The sequence below is a fragment of the Arachis ipaensis genome, chromosome B02, assembly GCF_000816755.2.
Source record: "Arachis ipaensis cultivar K30076 chromosome B02, Araip1.1, whole genome shotgun sequence".
Lineage (NCBI taxonomy): Eukaryota > Viridiplantae > Streptophyta > Magnoliopsida > Fabales > Fabaceae > Arachis > Arachis ipaensis.
Genome location: NC_029786.2, coordinates 89,276,111 through 89,293,515, shown reverse-complemented (window position 1 = coordinate 89,293,515; position 17,405 = coordinate 89,276,111). Strand labels below are relative to the sequence as shown.

General features: G+C 35.2%; 1 protein-coding gene across 2 annotated transcripts; it reads right to left on the bottom strand.

Annotated features, from left to right (window-relative positions):
* On the bottom strand, window positions 5,485-12,841 carry LOC107625652 (E3 ubiquitin ligase PQT3-like). Of its 2 annotated transcripts, none has more exons than XM_021116121.1 (15): window positions 12,645-12,841; window positions 11,895-11,991; window positions 11,607-11,682; window positions 11,344-11,510; window positions 10,932-11,008; window positions 10,775-10,831; window positions 10,506-10,662; window positions 10,273-10,424; window positions 9,914-10,078; window positions 9,508-9,810; window positions 9,369-9,410; window positions 8,915-9,164; window positions 8,712-8,834; window positions 7,570-7,642; window positions 5,485-6,168 (listed from the first exon to the last, which is right to left on the bottom strand). In XM_021116121.1, exons 1-15 carry the CDS (start codon window positions 12,808-12,810, stop codon window positions 5,602-5,604), a joined length of 2,472 nt encoding a protein of 823 aa, XP_020971780.1. In that variant the 5' UTR covers window positions 12,811-12,841; the 3' UTR covers window positions 5,485-5,601. The 2 variants fall into 2 exon arrangements, with proteins under 2 accessions (XP_020971780.1, XP_016183835.1); XM_016328349.2 differs by having other exon boundaries at window positions 5,486-6,168; window positions 11,598-11,682.

Here is a 17,405-nt window from a genome sequence, read left to right as displayed (position 1 = left end):
CACAAACAAATTCATATTTTTTCATTAAATTTATACTTATAATTATTAGTCTAATTGGACTATCTTTCAATTCACTCATTGTAAATTGATTTTATCGATTTAGAGGCTATCTACATAATATTAAAAATTAGTATAGAAAAATTATCATAGCAACAAAAATGGCATATTTCCTTTGGTCCTTAAAGAACTAATTTATACTTTCTCCACTATAGACAAATTCTTTATTTTTTGACACTTGATTGAAAGTAGTTTCTGTTGTAAAATAAATAAAGAAGATATAATGAATATAAAATAAAAGTGAAAGTAGAAAATACAAGTATTAATATTAGCTAATAATAATTTCACTATTATATATTAAATGAGAGAGAAATGTTAGCAGTGTAGAAGAAGAGTATTATAGTAAAAAAAGAGAGGAATGCTTTATTACTGTGTAATATATTTGAGATTGCTCCTCTATTTATAAGCGTATGAAGTTTGCTTTTTAACTTCGTTCAGTATTGGAAATAAAATTCAACCGCCCATATTAATGGGCATCTAATTTGATCTTATCACAATACTCCCCCTTAGATGCCCATTTAAGATTATGCCTCATTAAAATCTTACTAAAGAAAAACTCAATGAAAAAAAAAACTTTAGTGAAGGAAAAAGAGTACAATATCCTCTGATGGAGACTGCCTCATTAAAAACCTTGTCAAGAAAAATCCAATGGGAAAAAACCTGACCAAGAAAAAAAGAGTACAGCCTCCCCCTCTTGTCGACATCGTTTAATATTTTGAAATCGGCGCATCCCAATCTCATGTACCAATTTTTTAAAGGATGATTTTGGGAGTGACTTTGTAAATAAATCTGCCAGATTGTCACTTGAGCGGATCTGTTGGATATCAATTGTCTCTTGATTTTGAAGATCATGAGTGAAGAACAATTTAGGAGAAATATGCTTTGTTCTATCACCTTTGATGTATCCGCCTTTAAGTTGAGCAATGCATGATGTATTATCTTTAAACAGGACAATTGGAGCTATCTTATGATCAATCAGTCCACATGATGACAGAATATATTGGATCAAACTCCGGAGCCAAAAACACTTGCGACTTGCTTTATGAATCGCTAGTATTTTGGCATGATTAGATGATATTGCAGCAATCGTTTGTTTCGTGGACCTCCATGATATAGCTGTTCCACCATATGTAAACATGTATCCTATTTGAGATCTCCCTTTATGTGGATCAGGCAAGTAGCCAGCATCTGCATAGCCAACTAGTTGTGACTTGAATCCATAGAGATAAAACAATCCCATATCAACCGTTCCATGAAGATATCGAAAGATTTGCTTGATTCCACTCCAATGTCTTCTGGTTGGAGAGGAACTATACATTGCTAGTAAGTTCACAGCAAATGATATATCGGGTCGTGTATTATTAGCAAGATACATTAGCGTTCCAATGGCACTAAGATATGGTACTTCTGGACCAAGGATATTTTCATTTTCTTCTTTAGGACGGAATTGATCCTTCTCCACATCCAAAGATCTTACGATCATTGGGGTACTCAAGAGATGTGACTTGTCCATATAAAATATTTTCAAGATGTTTTCTGTGTATGTTGTTTGATGAATAAAGATCCCATTTTTTATATGCTCGATCTGCAGGCCGAGACAAAATTTAGTCTTTCCAAGATCTTTCATCTCAAACTCTTCTTTTAGAGTTTTTATAATTGTTGGAATCTCTTCGGGAGTTCCAATGATATTTAAATCATCAACGTACACAGCAATTATAATAAATCCAGATACAGTTTTCTTTATGAAAACACATGGGCATATATCATCATTCTTGAATCCAATTTTTGCCAGATACTCAGTAAGACGATTATACCACATTCGTCCAGATTGTTTCAGACCATATAAAGATCTTTGCAATTTGACTGAGTATAACCCTTGCGCATATTCATTGGATGGTTTAGATATCTTTAGTCCTTTAGGGACTTTCATATAGATATCCCGATCTAATGAGCCGTATAAATAGGCTGTTACCACATCCATTAAATGCATATGCAGTATATGATATGCAGATAAACTGACCAAATAACGCAATGTTATCGCATCCACTATTGAAGAATACGTTTCTTCATAATCTATACCGGGCCTTTGTGAAAAACCTTGTGCCACAAGTCGGGCTTTATAGCACACAACTTCATTTTTCTCATTTCGTTTTCTCACAAATACCCATTGGTATCCAATAATCTATACCGGGCCTTTGTGAAAAACCTTGTGCCACAAGTCGGGCTTTATAGCGCACAACTTCATTTTTCTCATTTCGTTTTCTCACAAATACCCATCGGTATCCAACAGTTTTTACATCTTCAGGTGTACAGATTACAGGTCCAAAGACTTCACGTTTTGCAAGTGAGTCTAATTCAGTCTTCATGACTTCTTTCTATTTTGGCCAATCATTCCTTTGTCGACATTTTTCGACTGATCTTGGCTCAAGATTCTTACTTTCATGCATGATATTTAATGCCACATTATATGCAAATATTTCATTGACAATTGTCTTATTTTGGTCCCATTTCTTTCCTGTAAAGACATAATTTATCGAGATCTCGTCATTTTCACAATTTTCAGGTACCTGAACTTCTTCTGGCGTTAAAATTATTTCAGAATTTTGGACAACTGCAGGTGTCTTTACAATGTCTTTTTCAACAGGAATCGTATTTACCTCTTTTCTCTTTCGAGAATTTTTATCTTTGGAACCGACAGGTCTGCCACGCTTCTGGCGTGTATTTGCTTCAGTGGCTATTTGTCCTACTGGGACATCAATTCGAATTGGGTCATTTTCCGCCCTGCCACGCTTCTGGCGTGAGTTTGCTTCAGTGGCTACTTGTCCTACTGAGACATCAATTCGAATTGGGGCATTTTCCACTGGTATATAAGATTTGGTTATCCTCTTTGTATCAGAAAATGCATCAGGCAATTCATTTGCTATTCTTTACAAATGTATAATCTTTTGAACTTCTAGTTCGCATTGCCCTGATCGAGGATCTAAATGCATCAACAATGATGCATTCCAATTAAGTTCCTTTTCAGGAAGCTTATTCTCTCCCCCTAATGTTGGAAATTTTGATTCATCAAAATGACATCAACACTTATTCCATTAGCCATACAATAAGCATCAAAAGCTTGGGAAGTAAATTCACCAGCATTATCAAGGCGAATTGCTTTGATTGGATTTTCTGGAAATTGTGCTTTTAATCGAATAATTTGAGCCAGTAATCTCGCAAACGCCAGGTTGCGAGAAGACAATAAGCACACATATGACCATCTCGAAGATGTGTCTATTAGGACTATAAAATATCTTAAAGATCCACATGGTGGATGAATAGGTCCATATATATATCACCTTGAATCCTTTCTAGGAATTCAAGGGACTCAAATCCAATCTTTACTGGTGATGGCCTTAAAATTAACTTTCCCTGAGAACATGCAGCACAACAAAATCCTTTTAAGAATCTTCTGGTTCTTTAGTGAATGTCCATGAGAGTTTTCAATAATTCTCCTCATCATAGTTGTTTCCGGATGACCCAATCTATCATGCCAATTTATGAATTTATTTGGGCTAGTAAACTTCTGGTTTACAATGGCATGTGATTCAATTGCACTAATCTTGGTATAATATAACCCAGATGAAAGTGAGGGCAACTTTTCTAATATAACTTTCTTATTTGAATCATGAGTTGTGATACATAAGTACTCATGATTTCTCTCATTCATAGTCTCAATATGATATCCATTTCGACGAATATCTTTAAAGCTCAACAAGATTCTTCGAGACTTGGTAGACAATAGTGCATTATTTATTATGAATTTTGTTCCTCCAGGAAACAAAATTATAGCTCTTCCGGAGCCTTCTATCACATTGCCCGAGCCAATAATAGTATTAACATATTCTTCTTTTGGCACAAGATTGGTAAAATATATATCACTTTTAAGAATAGCGTGCGAACTTACACTATCCGCAAGGCAAATATCTTCAGAATATGTCCTTACCATTTTTCTTTCAAAAACAAATAATAATAATAATAAAATTAGTAAAAGTACATGTACGGTAAAATTATTTACATGAATACTTAACAAACACACATATTAAATTATTTCATCATTGATCAAATAGCCAATATCTCCTTTAGAATCCTTAAAGAAATTAGATACATCATAATGAGTGGTGGAATTTTCATAATTTGAAACAAAATTTGTTTCCTTTCCTTTATCATCCTTTTTCAAGAATGCTTGATAAAGATCAACTAAGTGCCTTGGGGTACGACAGGTACATGACCAATGGCCATTTCCACCACAACGGAAGCATTTATCATCAATTGATATACTTTGCCCATTATTTCTTTTTTTTTTTTATCCCACTTCTGGTGAGATCTTTTCTTGTGAGCATAATTTCTTTTCCTTCCATAATTTTTCTTGTTATCAAAATCGTGTCATTTACCTCTTCTAGGGTTATAATTTGCCGCATTTGCTTCAGGAAATGGGGCGGCGCCATCTGGGCGCGCTTCATGATTTCTTAAGAGCAACTCATTGTTGCGTTCAGCAACAAGAAAGTAAGAAATTAACTCAAAATATTTTTTAATCATTTTTTTCGATACTGCTGCTGTAGGAGCACTTTCGAAGCATGGAATGTCGAAAAAATTTTCTCTAACATATCGGGCTTGAGGAAGTATCACCGTCTTTTGATGATTGTACCTTTTTTCAAGGCCTTTCCACAGATCTGCAGGATCTTTTAATGTGGGATATTCATTTTTCAATCATACGTCATCATGACGACGAAGAAAAATCATGGCTTTGCCTTTATCCTTCTGGGATGCATTATTTTCAGCCTTAATGGTATCTTCAAGATCCATTAAATCAAGATGGATTTTAACATCATGATAAATAATTATTTTCAGATATATCAAAAGCATTAAATTCAAGATGAGAGAGTTTCAACATAATAAAAATTTATTACTTGGAGTCTTCCTAAAATTTCGTTAGAACTTCGTGCTGATAACGTGTTGTAAAATAAATAAAGAAGATATAATGAATATAAAACAAAAGTGAAAGTAGAAAACACAAGTATTAATATTAGCCAATAACAATCTCACTATTATATATTAAATGAGAGAGAAATATTAGCAATGTAGAAGAAGAGTGTTATAGTAAAAGAGGAGAGGAATGCTTTATTGCTGTGTAATATACTTGAGATTGCTCCTCTATTTATAAGCGTATGAAGTTTACTTTTCAACTTCATTCAGGATTGAAAATAAAATTCAACCGCCCATATTAATGGGCATCTAATTTGATCTTATCACAATAGTTTCCACAAATTTTATGACCAAAACTGGAAATAAATTCATTGATGGCTCAAATTGACACATGAAAAGAGGGGGTTCTAATAGGAGTAAAAAAAAATAGTAACAAAATATACATTAATACATATTTTACATTTGTTTTTTATTTTCACCTATCATATCATACACAATAAAATAGCAAACACTAACTACACAATAATTTCTTTGGCAATGCCATCAAAATTATTGTGAATTAGAATTTTATTACTATTATCACATACAAGAACACTTGTGCCTTGATGGCCTCCGTTTGAAATGCCGCTCATCATCACTGGACTCATTCAGAAATCGTGCTGCTCTTCCTGCCTTCATAGTAGGCTGTCGATGCTGCCTTGAGATGTGCTGAAGATGTGGCAGGGGACCAGCTGAAGCAGCTTCAGTTGTGTGAAAGGCAGATATCTTCCTCTTCTTGGTCATTTCTTCTTCAGCGGGGAAGTTTATGCGGGAGAAAACACTGGCCTTCTGCTTGCGGTCTGCTGCAGCTGCAGCTGCAGATGATGGTGAGATTTTGGTCACTGGTTCAGATGACATCCGGGAAGAGGATTCTGACTGGTGGTGGCGATGGTGGTGATGGCCTCTTTCTCGATCATGGTGGTCCCTCTGGTCACGATCACGATCATGGTCACGTTCACATTCCCGATCCCGATCCCGATCCACATGGTAGTCAGCTTTTCTCTTGATAGGACGTGGAGGCTCCACCTCAGGTGACACACGTTCTGCACGGTGATAATGAGGTTGGGGATGGTGGTACTCACTACTTGGAGGTGCTGGAAGTGATTTCTGCATTAAAAAAAGAACAAAAATTATTGTTTGAAACATGTACGGTTTTAGTTTTTTAATTATTATTATTTTTTGACATTCCTCTTGACACCACAATATTCCATGATAATTTCCAACGACAGTAATATTATAAATAATAATATGTAAGCAACATAGCCACACCAATCACGTTTTCTTTCTATATATTAAGGAACACTAACACAGGACAAAAATATGGTCACCCAAGTAAATTCAATTAAGGAAGATAGCTCAAGAATGACTTGGAGAACAGCGTTAAAAGCTCCCTTTCATATTCATTTTCCAAAAGCCACTTCATGCGCATAAGGTTTAAACATTTTAAAAGCACTATTGTGCATTCTAGTAATTCAAAAATCAATCTTTGCCAGCATTGCTACACATTTTGTACACATTTTGTACATTTCAAGCAGCTAACTCATACGATAGATTAGAATTATTCATTCTAACAGCTTATATTAACTAACTCCATCTTGGAACTTAAAGGAATCAAGCAAGTGAAACATGAGTAACACACTAGTTTCAACTCACATGATATTCTTTTTCGCTCAAAACACATAATTTTAGGACACACAGTTTGAGCAGTTTGTGTTTGTTTTTGTTTGGCGCACAAGGTGGCACACTCATCCTTGTTACCCTTGTTACAACTAATATAGACTAGAAGTTTACCTCTCAAAAGGCAGATCTATGACATGACAAGAATGACGAATAAAACATTTAACTGCCACAAAACAGACCAACAATATACTGACCCAAGTTTGTTTTATGTTCGAAAAATAAATAATGCAGTACAGACCATGTATTAGTTATTAAAACCATATAGACAAAAATTAGGAATGTTAAATTTTAATCACTATACCCTGCCCTCATTAGTGGACAACAATTATGAACAGAACCCTTACAACCAGGATAAAAGGCATAAATTTAAAGGTATCATGAGTCAAAGAATATCGAAAAACAATAGTCCATAAATGATCGCTAAAGAGACTCTGAACCTAGAGAGAGCATATAAATTTAATCACATTATTGTTACCATCCAAGTGCAGCAATGCAACTCTAATCTAGTTATACCAATTCCCTTTTAATCAACTTTAAACCAACCGGTGGCTGTTGATTAGAGATATATGGTTCTGAGTAGGCACTGCTCCCTCAACCATTTATGACCAACAAGAATAGTACTCTGTAAAACAAGCAAGACTAACTGCTAAAGACTACTATCATCATTTAAGAAGCCAAAACAGTGAATGGCATCATCTAAAGCAATTACTGTTCAAGCTCAAGGTTCAAGTTTCTACCAAAATTTAGTGGAAAAAACCTAGAAAGGTAAATGCTGCATACAAGTCCACAGATAAATAAAGGCAAAATAAGAGAACAAAAAGCACATACAGTTTTTGATTTCATAGGAACATCCCCAATACTGCTCGCTTCCCTACCAAAATCTCGATCTTTGGAGAAATCCCTATTTCATTAAAGAAACAAACTCATTAACAATGATAAACAAAACAGAAATACCTCGAAAATAACCCACATAAAATTACAAGCAACAAGAACCACAATAACATTGGAAAATTTGGCAACAAAAAATTCAATAGACAACGTAGATAAAGAATAGATTATCTTGTAAACCAAAGCTTTTGCTAATTAACATGCGACCCTTGTCCTTTATTAACCCAGGAAAAAGGATAGCCGTACCCGCTACAAATCATAACTATTAGAAAGTAAAATTATGTTAAATCGTAAACAAAACAGAGTCAAAATACAGAAGAAATATGCAGAAGATCACATAGACGAGCAATCATGTCTAAAACAGTTATAACTCAGTGGTAACAGACATTTCACTGTTAAGTTTAAATTCCATATATATATATATGGGTTGACATAGGTGTCAGTTTAAATAAAGTTACAGTGATCATAACTATTTGTCTCTTCATTGCATAATCTAATTCATTTTTTGAGGAATATATCCAATGGCATAAATCCCTTATCTAGAACTCCTGCCCTATTTAGAATTTCATTGCTTAGGTTTTTTCCCCTTCATTTTGAGAGTTCCAACAATAATTGAATTCATCATAGAAGATTTTTTCTCTTGTTAAAGAGTCTATTCTTTTTCCATCATTTTTAGAGAAGTTGACAAAATGAGTGGCGCTCATAACTATTTATAGGATATATATATATTTCGATCCAACTATTGGATCACTAACAAATAATAAAGATCATCTATAACACATTTTACCAAAATCAAACATTAACAAACATGTAATTGAAGACCTCTTTATCTATGTATATTTTGAACAAACATATTACATTATTTTCAAGTGCATAAAAGATATAACAAATGATTTTAGATTGACAAAATATTTTTAAGATGATCTATAATATATAAGTTTCTAATCCAATGGTTGATTTTTTAAAAAATTACACGAATAAAAAGTTGAACAGTGAATATTTACTTAGATCGACACTGGTGTCAATTGATTATATACATATAAAATAAAATGAATTGCCATCCAGGAGTAATTCTGTTTTACCTATCAATCCGTTTCTCATTTTCACGCTTTCTCCAACGATCAGCTTTCCGAGCTTCAAACTCCTCTCTACTCATAACTGGAGGTGGAACATTCATCCCCATGCCATACTCAGCAGCAAGATCCCTAAACAATAATTTAGCTTTCTAAAATAGTAATTATCTAAATATGCAAGACAAATTTTGATAATAAAAAAAGCTACATACCTATGAGGTGGAACAACAGGCATCATGTAACCCTGCATGCCAAATGGATCATGAGGCAGACCACCTGCAAATGGCATGTCCAAGGGGCCCAGGCCATAACCCATCATCTGCATCAGGCCACCATATGGTCCCATAAATCCTTCCATACAAGGTTGCATGCCATTCCAGTATGAATTGTAACCAGGTGCTGGGCCCATTGGCATCATGTAGCTCTCAGCCCCAAGGTCGTGTGGGGTTTTCCACTGAAAATCTGCAAGAGATAAATAATTTGACATTGTTACAAATAACATAAATAGAGGTAAAAAAAAAAAAAGACCTCTGTATTGTACTCCTCCCCCGAATGTTCAAGCAGCAATCCGGTTTGCAAAGTTTAATAATATAAAGGAAAAGTTACAGATACATGTCCAGATTTGAATATAAATATATAGATTCGAATGCAGGAGAGCCGATTTACCATTTGCAGGCAAATGGACTTTCTTCCTTTTTTTCTTCTTTCCTGCAAAGTTGAAATTTGAAACTACAAATGAGATTGTCATCAAAGAAAATAAATTATTATATGTCTTACACACAATGACATGAGCAATCTACATTACCTGCCTCAGCAGAAACCATTTTTTGCTGGACTTCCTCCTCAACCAACTGAGCACTCCCTTGTGAGGCTGGTTCCTTTACACTCGTCGACTCATGTGTAGCTTCACTTACATCAGGCATTCTGGGCTTCACTTGCTCTGATGTTTGCAATGGAGCTGGAGCAGAAACTGTTTTTTTATCATCAACAGTTTCCGGTACATTTGTCATTCCTTCACGAACAAGTGAAACCTTTGGTTCTCCCTTAGATGCAGCCGATGAGGTTGGAGATGGAAGCTTCAGTTGTGGACAACGAGCAGACTCCATATCTGGAAAGGAGGAGAAAACAATTGCAATTTGCATGATAGTTTCAATAAATTTTTAACCAAATAAAGTCCACGTAAGATTCACATGATAAATTGTTTCAATAACCTTGAACTTGAAAGGTGCTCCCAGCATTTTCAGCACTGCTATTGCCTGACTCCAATATACGAATAATAGTATCTCTTAGGGTCTTATTTGGTAAAAGATCATCTGCAAGAATATTTGTTGCACCACATATGCACATGGACTTGGAGATAATATAGTCCCTAATACCTGAAAAGAATTTTCAGAATGATATTTACAAAACTTCATCTGAGATGTTTGTACATCGGGAAGAAATGCTGAGGAGAGATTATATCATCTAAAGCATTCTTTACTTGCTTAATGAAGAATTATAAGCTTAAAAACGTAAGTATTTACTCAAATTCTAAGAACCAGGACTTCTTCAGGAAGACAAAGAAACCTACATTTGTCACAAAAGCTTTTAAAACAGCACTTGCTTGTCAGCATAGCATCTTTCATCACATCATTGCACAAGGGGCAGTGAAGCTCAGGTGGTAGATCCCCAACAGAACGAGTGGTGGAAGGTAAACCTTCTATTTCTTTCTCAAAAGCAGCCCTGTTTAGCAGGATTAGGTGAGAAATACAATATTAGTCCTACATATGACAGAATGGAGACGAAGAACCAACATGTACTCACTCATTTGGCTTCAATACAGCTACTGAACCATTTGGTAGAGCATAGGAACCTTGTGGGTTCACCATCAGCATGGATCTCGGAATACCAGTAGGTTGTTTAACTCTCTTGATGTCATAATTTGGATCACCGTTTGTAGGGCAGTGCTGAATAAAATGGCCTACAAAAAAAGTTTAATAAGTAAGCTAAGCATAACCGACAATGCCATCCAGCAATTTAAGCAGATTAGATCCCCTTTTTCTCCCTGATAATAATAAGAGTCTAGGATATACCAGGAACCTTGCACCTGTGACATACATAGCCTTGGGGAGGTGTTTTCCGCTCCAGCCCTGCTCAGTACGTGAATAAGCATTAGAACAGTAATATCAAAATCTGTATTCAAAGCAGGCAGTGACTCAAACTTGTATAGAATAGGAAAAGGAGACTCACCAAAACCACGACCACCCCCCATCCGTCCACCCATACCTCTTCCAAAACCTCTACCAGCACCAAAGTCCGATCCTGGACTGCATGCCAAAAGGAAACTTTAGATATGGCGAAGTCTAGAGTGACAATGATTTCACCAAAACAAAGCACATTTGGTATGTGAAATGAAATTTTCTGCAGAAATCCTTATGCAGGAATGATGGTAAATAAGAAACAACTGCTCCTCTAGTACAGGTGCTGATTCCAGAATGAGCAATCCTTTCCACCAGAGATTATTGACCATATTATTGCAGGTGAAAGAGAATATGAAGTTACTTATTAGTAATTCATATTCATATTTACAGTCATCATCCCTTTTTATGCTGATTCCAAGAATAAAGAAAGACAACTGAAGGAAAGTGGATAGTTTACTCACCGTTGCCAATCCAAGGCAGGAGTATCAATCAAAGCCTTTATCTTACTTTCTTCATCAGCTTTGTTGGTTGGAGGAGCTTCAGGAATTAAGTTACTTGATTGAATGGGTGGTACATCAGGAATCGCATACAAATCATTTCCAAATTCATCCCAATCTGAATCTTCTGGCTGTCATGTTATGAGAAGGTAAATAAAATAGGAATGAAGTGGAATTGTTTATTAAATAAAACGCATGGAAAGCAAAAAGGGACTTACATATTTTACAGCAGATGCATCTTCAGCTGGTAAGCTGCTGCTTTCAGGTTCGGCTTCCATAGCCGTATTTTCCACCTTTTTTTGCCTGCAAAAGCCAAGGAAAGTAGCAACTCAACGCAGAATTTTTCTCACAAATCAAAAGGGTAGTTTCTTGGGAAAACTGTGTGACTACAACGTGAAGTATCAAGATGAGAATAGCAAGCACATGACTGCCCATTTCAAGAACCAACATGCATGATGCATGACAATAGTCCAAAAACCAACAACAGTAATAAGATTAAAGGTTAGAGATAATACTCTAGTTCAGTAACAATCGGTAAACGTGGCGGACCAGGAACCCGACGAATTAACACTGAGGTATTTTTAGGAATCAGCATTGCTTCATCAAGATATTCTGAAATTCCAAAGAGACAGAGCAGCTATAAAACACTGAATATGCCATTCATCAAGGCAATTATATATATTAACTACCATGCTGCAAATCCTGCAAGGTTTGGGCGCTTGTAATTCCTACAACTAGCTTACAACCTCACTGGAACTCAAATTCTCAACACCCTGGCCTACATTCTAAGCATTTTAACTTTGAGGGTTTTCTATTCTCTCGTTGTCTTTTCGTTTGATTTTTGCAATAGAAGAGGTGGAGGCCAATGTTGATCAAATAAAAAAACACTACAAAAACCAAGAATTTCATCGTAAAGTGATTCTCATGTAGCGACAGTGTAATCTTATATATTTATTAACCAATAGAATTCATGAGAATTGCCTGTTTAACTGTCAATCAAAACACAACAATTCCCTGATTTTTATTGGACATCAGTGTAAAACAACACTGTCAGTGCATGAAAATAAAACATCAAACTCAACTTCAACACCATGAACTCCTGAAAGCCAAGACTAACAAAAATGTTTACTTTGAGAGGAACATGATAAACACCGAGAGTTTAACCACGAAAGCCTTTCTCAAAGGCAAAGAGAATGCAATAGTTCCATATTTTAATTTTACAATTAATTTTACAATAGTTTTAATTAAAAAGTCTCAGAACCAACCTTCATTGGTCTGGGCGTTGGTTACCACGAGATCAAAATCAGTACCCCTGCCTAAATGCTTGGATTCAAATATTTTTTCTTTTAACGTTCCAACAGAGATGAAAGTACCGTCCATGGGAATTGAATCATAATCTCTTGCACTCTTAAATTTATAATACACCGCCATGGTATATTTATTCTTTCTATTTAAAAAAAGATTAAGATCAATGATAACAAAAATAAACGATGAATTAAAAGGGCCTATGAAATCCCAAAACTAGAATGGCCCTTGATATTAAATAAATCAAAACAAAACAAACAGTACAATGCTATATCCAAAGCTCTATTTCTTTTTTCTTCTTTTCTCTGTTTTTGTTCCCCACTTGCTAATTACTAGGGTTAAGATCGATCAAATCGAACCCACAAGGCCGAGGCTGAGGCTGAGAGCACGAACACTACTAGAATTCTCTTCTGCCAGCAAAAATCAACGCGGAATCTTGAAGTTCTTCACAAAATTCCGTTACGCATTCAGAATCTCCGCTAATTCAGATTCCGTTGCAGCCGCTCTCAATGAAAACCATCACAAATCAGAGTATTCCGAATACGACCGATCCAAGAGAAGAATCTCCGTCGAAGCCCTCTATGAAAACAGAAACCACCGTGGCACCGGCACAGCGTCAATTAGGAGCTGAGCGATGCAATCGTCGAATCGATAGCAGGAAGAACAGCAACAATTTCCGACGGTCGCGCTTCGACAACCGACCCAACTCGGGGAAGAACGTGAAGGAGGCGAAACTGCGAACTCGGATTTGGACGAGCCTCTGCGATCGAAACTCTCGAATGAGAGAATCACGAACAACTCCGCTTGCGGTTGCAGAGCTGGAATCGGAGATCGATGGTGGAGGATTGAAGGAGAAGGGGAGAATGATTAATTAGGATTCGGATTAGAATTGGGAAAGTTTAGCTTCGAAGGGAAGTGTTTTTCGATGGGTGAGCACCTATAAAGGGAACGGAAGTGTTCGATGAAGGGTAAAATATTATATTAATTCTATTTTATTAAGTTATAATTAAATTAAATTTTAAAAATTTTTAATATTATAAATAATTAGTATTTATCTTAATCAATCTAAATTTGTTGAGTGGTCATCTCACTCGTTAGTGAGTACGTATTAGGAATTCGAATCTCGTTTTACGTGTGTAGTAATTCAGTGGCTAGTGGCTGTTCATTAATAAATGGAGTATCAATATGTAGTTTGGTTAGACTTTACAGGAGCACCAAAATCTGCAAGTACTCGACCCGTCCCTGTTCGGTCAGGACGGATAATAACCCAACCCGAGATAGAGGTGGGTTTCGTTCAGGATTAGGACTAGGATTTGTCTCACATTAGTGATTTACTGTCTCACAACTCTCTTTGTCGTCATAGCTCATGCCATCTTGCCACTGAGCTCATTGTCGTCACTCACCGTCTACCTTCACAACTCTGTCGTCGTCGCTGGTAAGCTCATCACTGTCGTTGCTGAGCCCGTCGCTACCTTCTTGCTGAGATCCTTTCTTTTAAATAAATTCTTTACATCTGTTGCCGCCTTTCTAGTGTTGAGCCCTTTTATTATTCTTTATTAGAAAAAGTTGGGTAGAATTCACTTATATAATATTACATCAACAAAATCACTATCTTTTATATTAACGATGTGAATAATCATCCAAAAAAATAGATATAATTATACGACTGGTAGGACATCAAAAATAAATTTTATATATATCGTTTTTTCTCTTAACATTATATATATTATTCGTCCTTGCCACCGCCGGTAATGGACCATGAAATATATGGCTAAACGCTCCCATGAACACTTATTTTATTTTAGTATGAGTTGTATGATTATTAAAAATTAGTCAGGTTAATACAAAATATAAATAAATACACCAAAATTATATGATCTTTATCAATTTACAAACTCAAATTTTTTTAAAACACTCTTAAAATATATGTTTCCAAATTCCAAGTACTTTTGTCATCATTATCTTCAGCTTTACACTCATCACTCAATTAAAAAATCTACAACCCTAATCCAGTAATTCTCTATGATTTTTTTGGAAAAATAAAATCTCATTAAAAAAAAAACCATAGCTGTAAGTAAATTGAGAATATTTATAAGACTCAGCACCAAGATATAGAACAAGTATACATATAGAGAAGTACCAATAATCCAATTCTCAATTTTATGAATCACCCTAAGATCAATAAATCATATAGACAAGTCCTATTGCATGACAGACACTCAGAGTATGCAGTGAAGCATTAAGCATAGTCAGTCCATTCCCAAGGCTCTAACTGGAATGAACTGCTCTGATACCATAATGTAACACCTTAACTTTTAGCACGTCATGATCATACTAAAGATAAGGTATTACTAATCTACTTTCCTTATTTACTATTTAATATTGAGCCTTTAGTTAGATATCGCGTCTCAATTTTTAAGAAAATGCCTGAAAAGTTTGCTTTTATTAATTAAAATCAAATATCAAAGATCCCCAAGTAATACTAATCACATAATTATTAATAATAATAAATATTAAACAAAAGAATCCAAAAGAAACTCAGATACAATTCCTATCCCTCTGTATAAAATAAAATCTTAAATAACAAAGGCGAGAAAATTCTATGAAAATAACTCAACACGTAAACTTAACTTAAATAAAACTCATAATCACCCGCAGCTTCAAACAGAATCTCTGAACCTGTGTCACTGAAAGGGTGGAAGATTTTGGGTTGAGAACAAACCTCTAGTTCTCAGTAGGGAATGATAATGCCGTAAAAGTAATAAAATAAAGTGCAAATAATTAACTTTACGCAATAAAACTATATTCTTATCAAACCTTTTGAAAATACTTTTTACTATTACCTTATATAGTTAATTACTTTCTTTTTCCGAACTTAAGACAAATCTCAATCCCAACCTCAATTCTCAGTCAGCTCAATACACAAACTAATAGCATAGAAAACAGATCAACACACAAACAAATAGCAATACGACAAACAGCACAATCACAGAAAGACGAGATAAGCAAACACAATCAAATGCAAATGTGCAAACAATGATGATGCATATCTAGTCCTATCGCAGGTAATGAGTTCATTTGTCGGTTTCGACCCGCACCCGACGCAATCCGACTCGCAAGTCAGATAAGGCATTCCAGCGGCATAACCTCTGCAAGGTTTCAACCTCTTGCAGGCGCTGATTCTCCATCTGAAGTATGCCGAACATGACCTCTGCAAGTACTTGCAGGCGCTGATTCTCCAGCTGAAGCATGTGCCACTTTCTCCTGGAAGCCATTCCATACACACGGGCGTCCCCGCACAATGATACACATATAAAGCCCACAGCTTAACATTTTCCCATAAGCACCATAACCATTTACTTTCCGTCACCCTCTCGTGACCTTTTAAACATTTCATAATCACACGTGCCATGTTCTTTTCTCATTCTTTCTTTTTCTTAATAAACCATTTCTAATTCTCAAAAAACATTTTGATAACTCAAACGAATCAAATTCAGTACTAAATACCTATTTTCAATTCTCACAGATTACTTCCGATAAACCAGCAGGTCAAGTCCAATATCCAAAATATTTATAAATCTGAAAATCCAACTAGTTCCAATGTCAAAACCTTTTCTAACTCTCAATTCAATACTAATAAAACAAATTTTCAATACAAAATCCGTTTCTCAATATGAGAAAATATGTAAATAAAATGTTTTTCATTATAAAATAATGTTTCAAAATAAATTTATAAATCAGATTTTTGAAATAAAACCACGTTTTCGGTTACTTTTACATAAAATTAGGCAGAATCCCTCTTAAAAATTGGACTTCACCACCCATGCGGGCTCCCTCAAATTCATCACCTTCCAAACCAAACTCAAATCCAACTCCATTCAACAATTATCAATATGGCAATTTCTTCAATAATTAACTCATCATATTATAATTTAACAAGTAACACTAATTTAATCACCTTTTATAGCCATAACTCAACCAATTCATCATAATCACACAAAATCAGAATTTCAACAACTCCATCAAAACCAGAAAACTAATATCAAGCACAGCCTCAATTCAAACTCATCATTCAGTCATTGCAAGCAATCATAAATTATTTGCAAATATCCACTAGACTTCCGTGGCATTCATAATTTAAAACAGTTAATTTCAAAATAAAACCCCCTACCTCCGTATGAATTCAAACCGAAACTTTCTGACCGAGCTGAAGAAGAAAGCATCAGAAATCATCTGTGCCTCCTAAAATTTCAGTTGACCAAATTCAAGGGGCAGGAGAGCTACGTTACCGTCGATTTCTATCGGACAAAAGTAACACCAATATGTAGAGGAGAAGAATACGAACACTTTTATCGAATTAGATTTTTATTTAGAGTTACAGATTACAAGAAATCGGAATCGAAAGCTCAAGGAAGTTCACGGTTTCTCTCTTCTCTCTCGGTTCTTTCTTTCTTTCTTTATTCAAAAATGAAACATGCAAAGCCGGTTAGGAGCTAATGATCATGTTTTAGAAAAAATGTGACACGTTAGACAGGTTTAAGTGTCATGATTACGATGATCCACGGTTCTCTTTTTGGCTTTGGCAAAAAGAATGAATGGAATCAAAGAATGATAATAATTAGCGTTATTAATGAATGCAAAAGGGGAGGTAGGTGTCACATTGTGTATATATATACATATATGAATTCAAGCCTTAGCTTTATTTCTTTACTTTCTTAAGG

Excerpts from the sequence above, each read along its gene's own strand:
- LOC107625652 (XM_016328349.2), bottom strand. The coding sequence starts at position 12,810 with ATGGCGGTGTATTATAAATTTAAGAGTGCAAGAGATTATGATTCAATT. Across the intron at positions 11,511-11,597 it reads ATGCATCTGCTGTAAAATAT|CCAGAAGATTCAGATTGGGA; the intron begins GTAAGTCCCTTT and ends ATAACATGACAG. Across the intron at positions 10,663-10,774 it reads TCACAGGTGCAAGGTTCCTG|GCCATTTTATTCAGCACTGC; the intron begins GTATATCCTAGA and ends CTTTTTTTGTAG.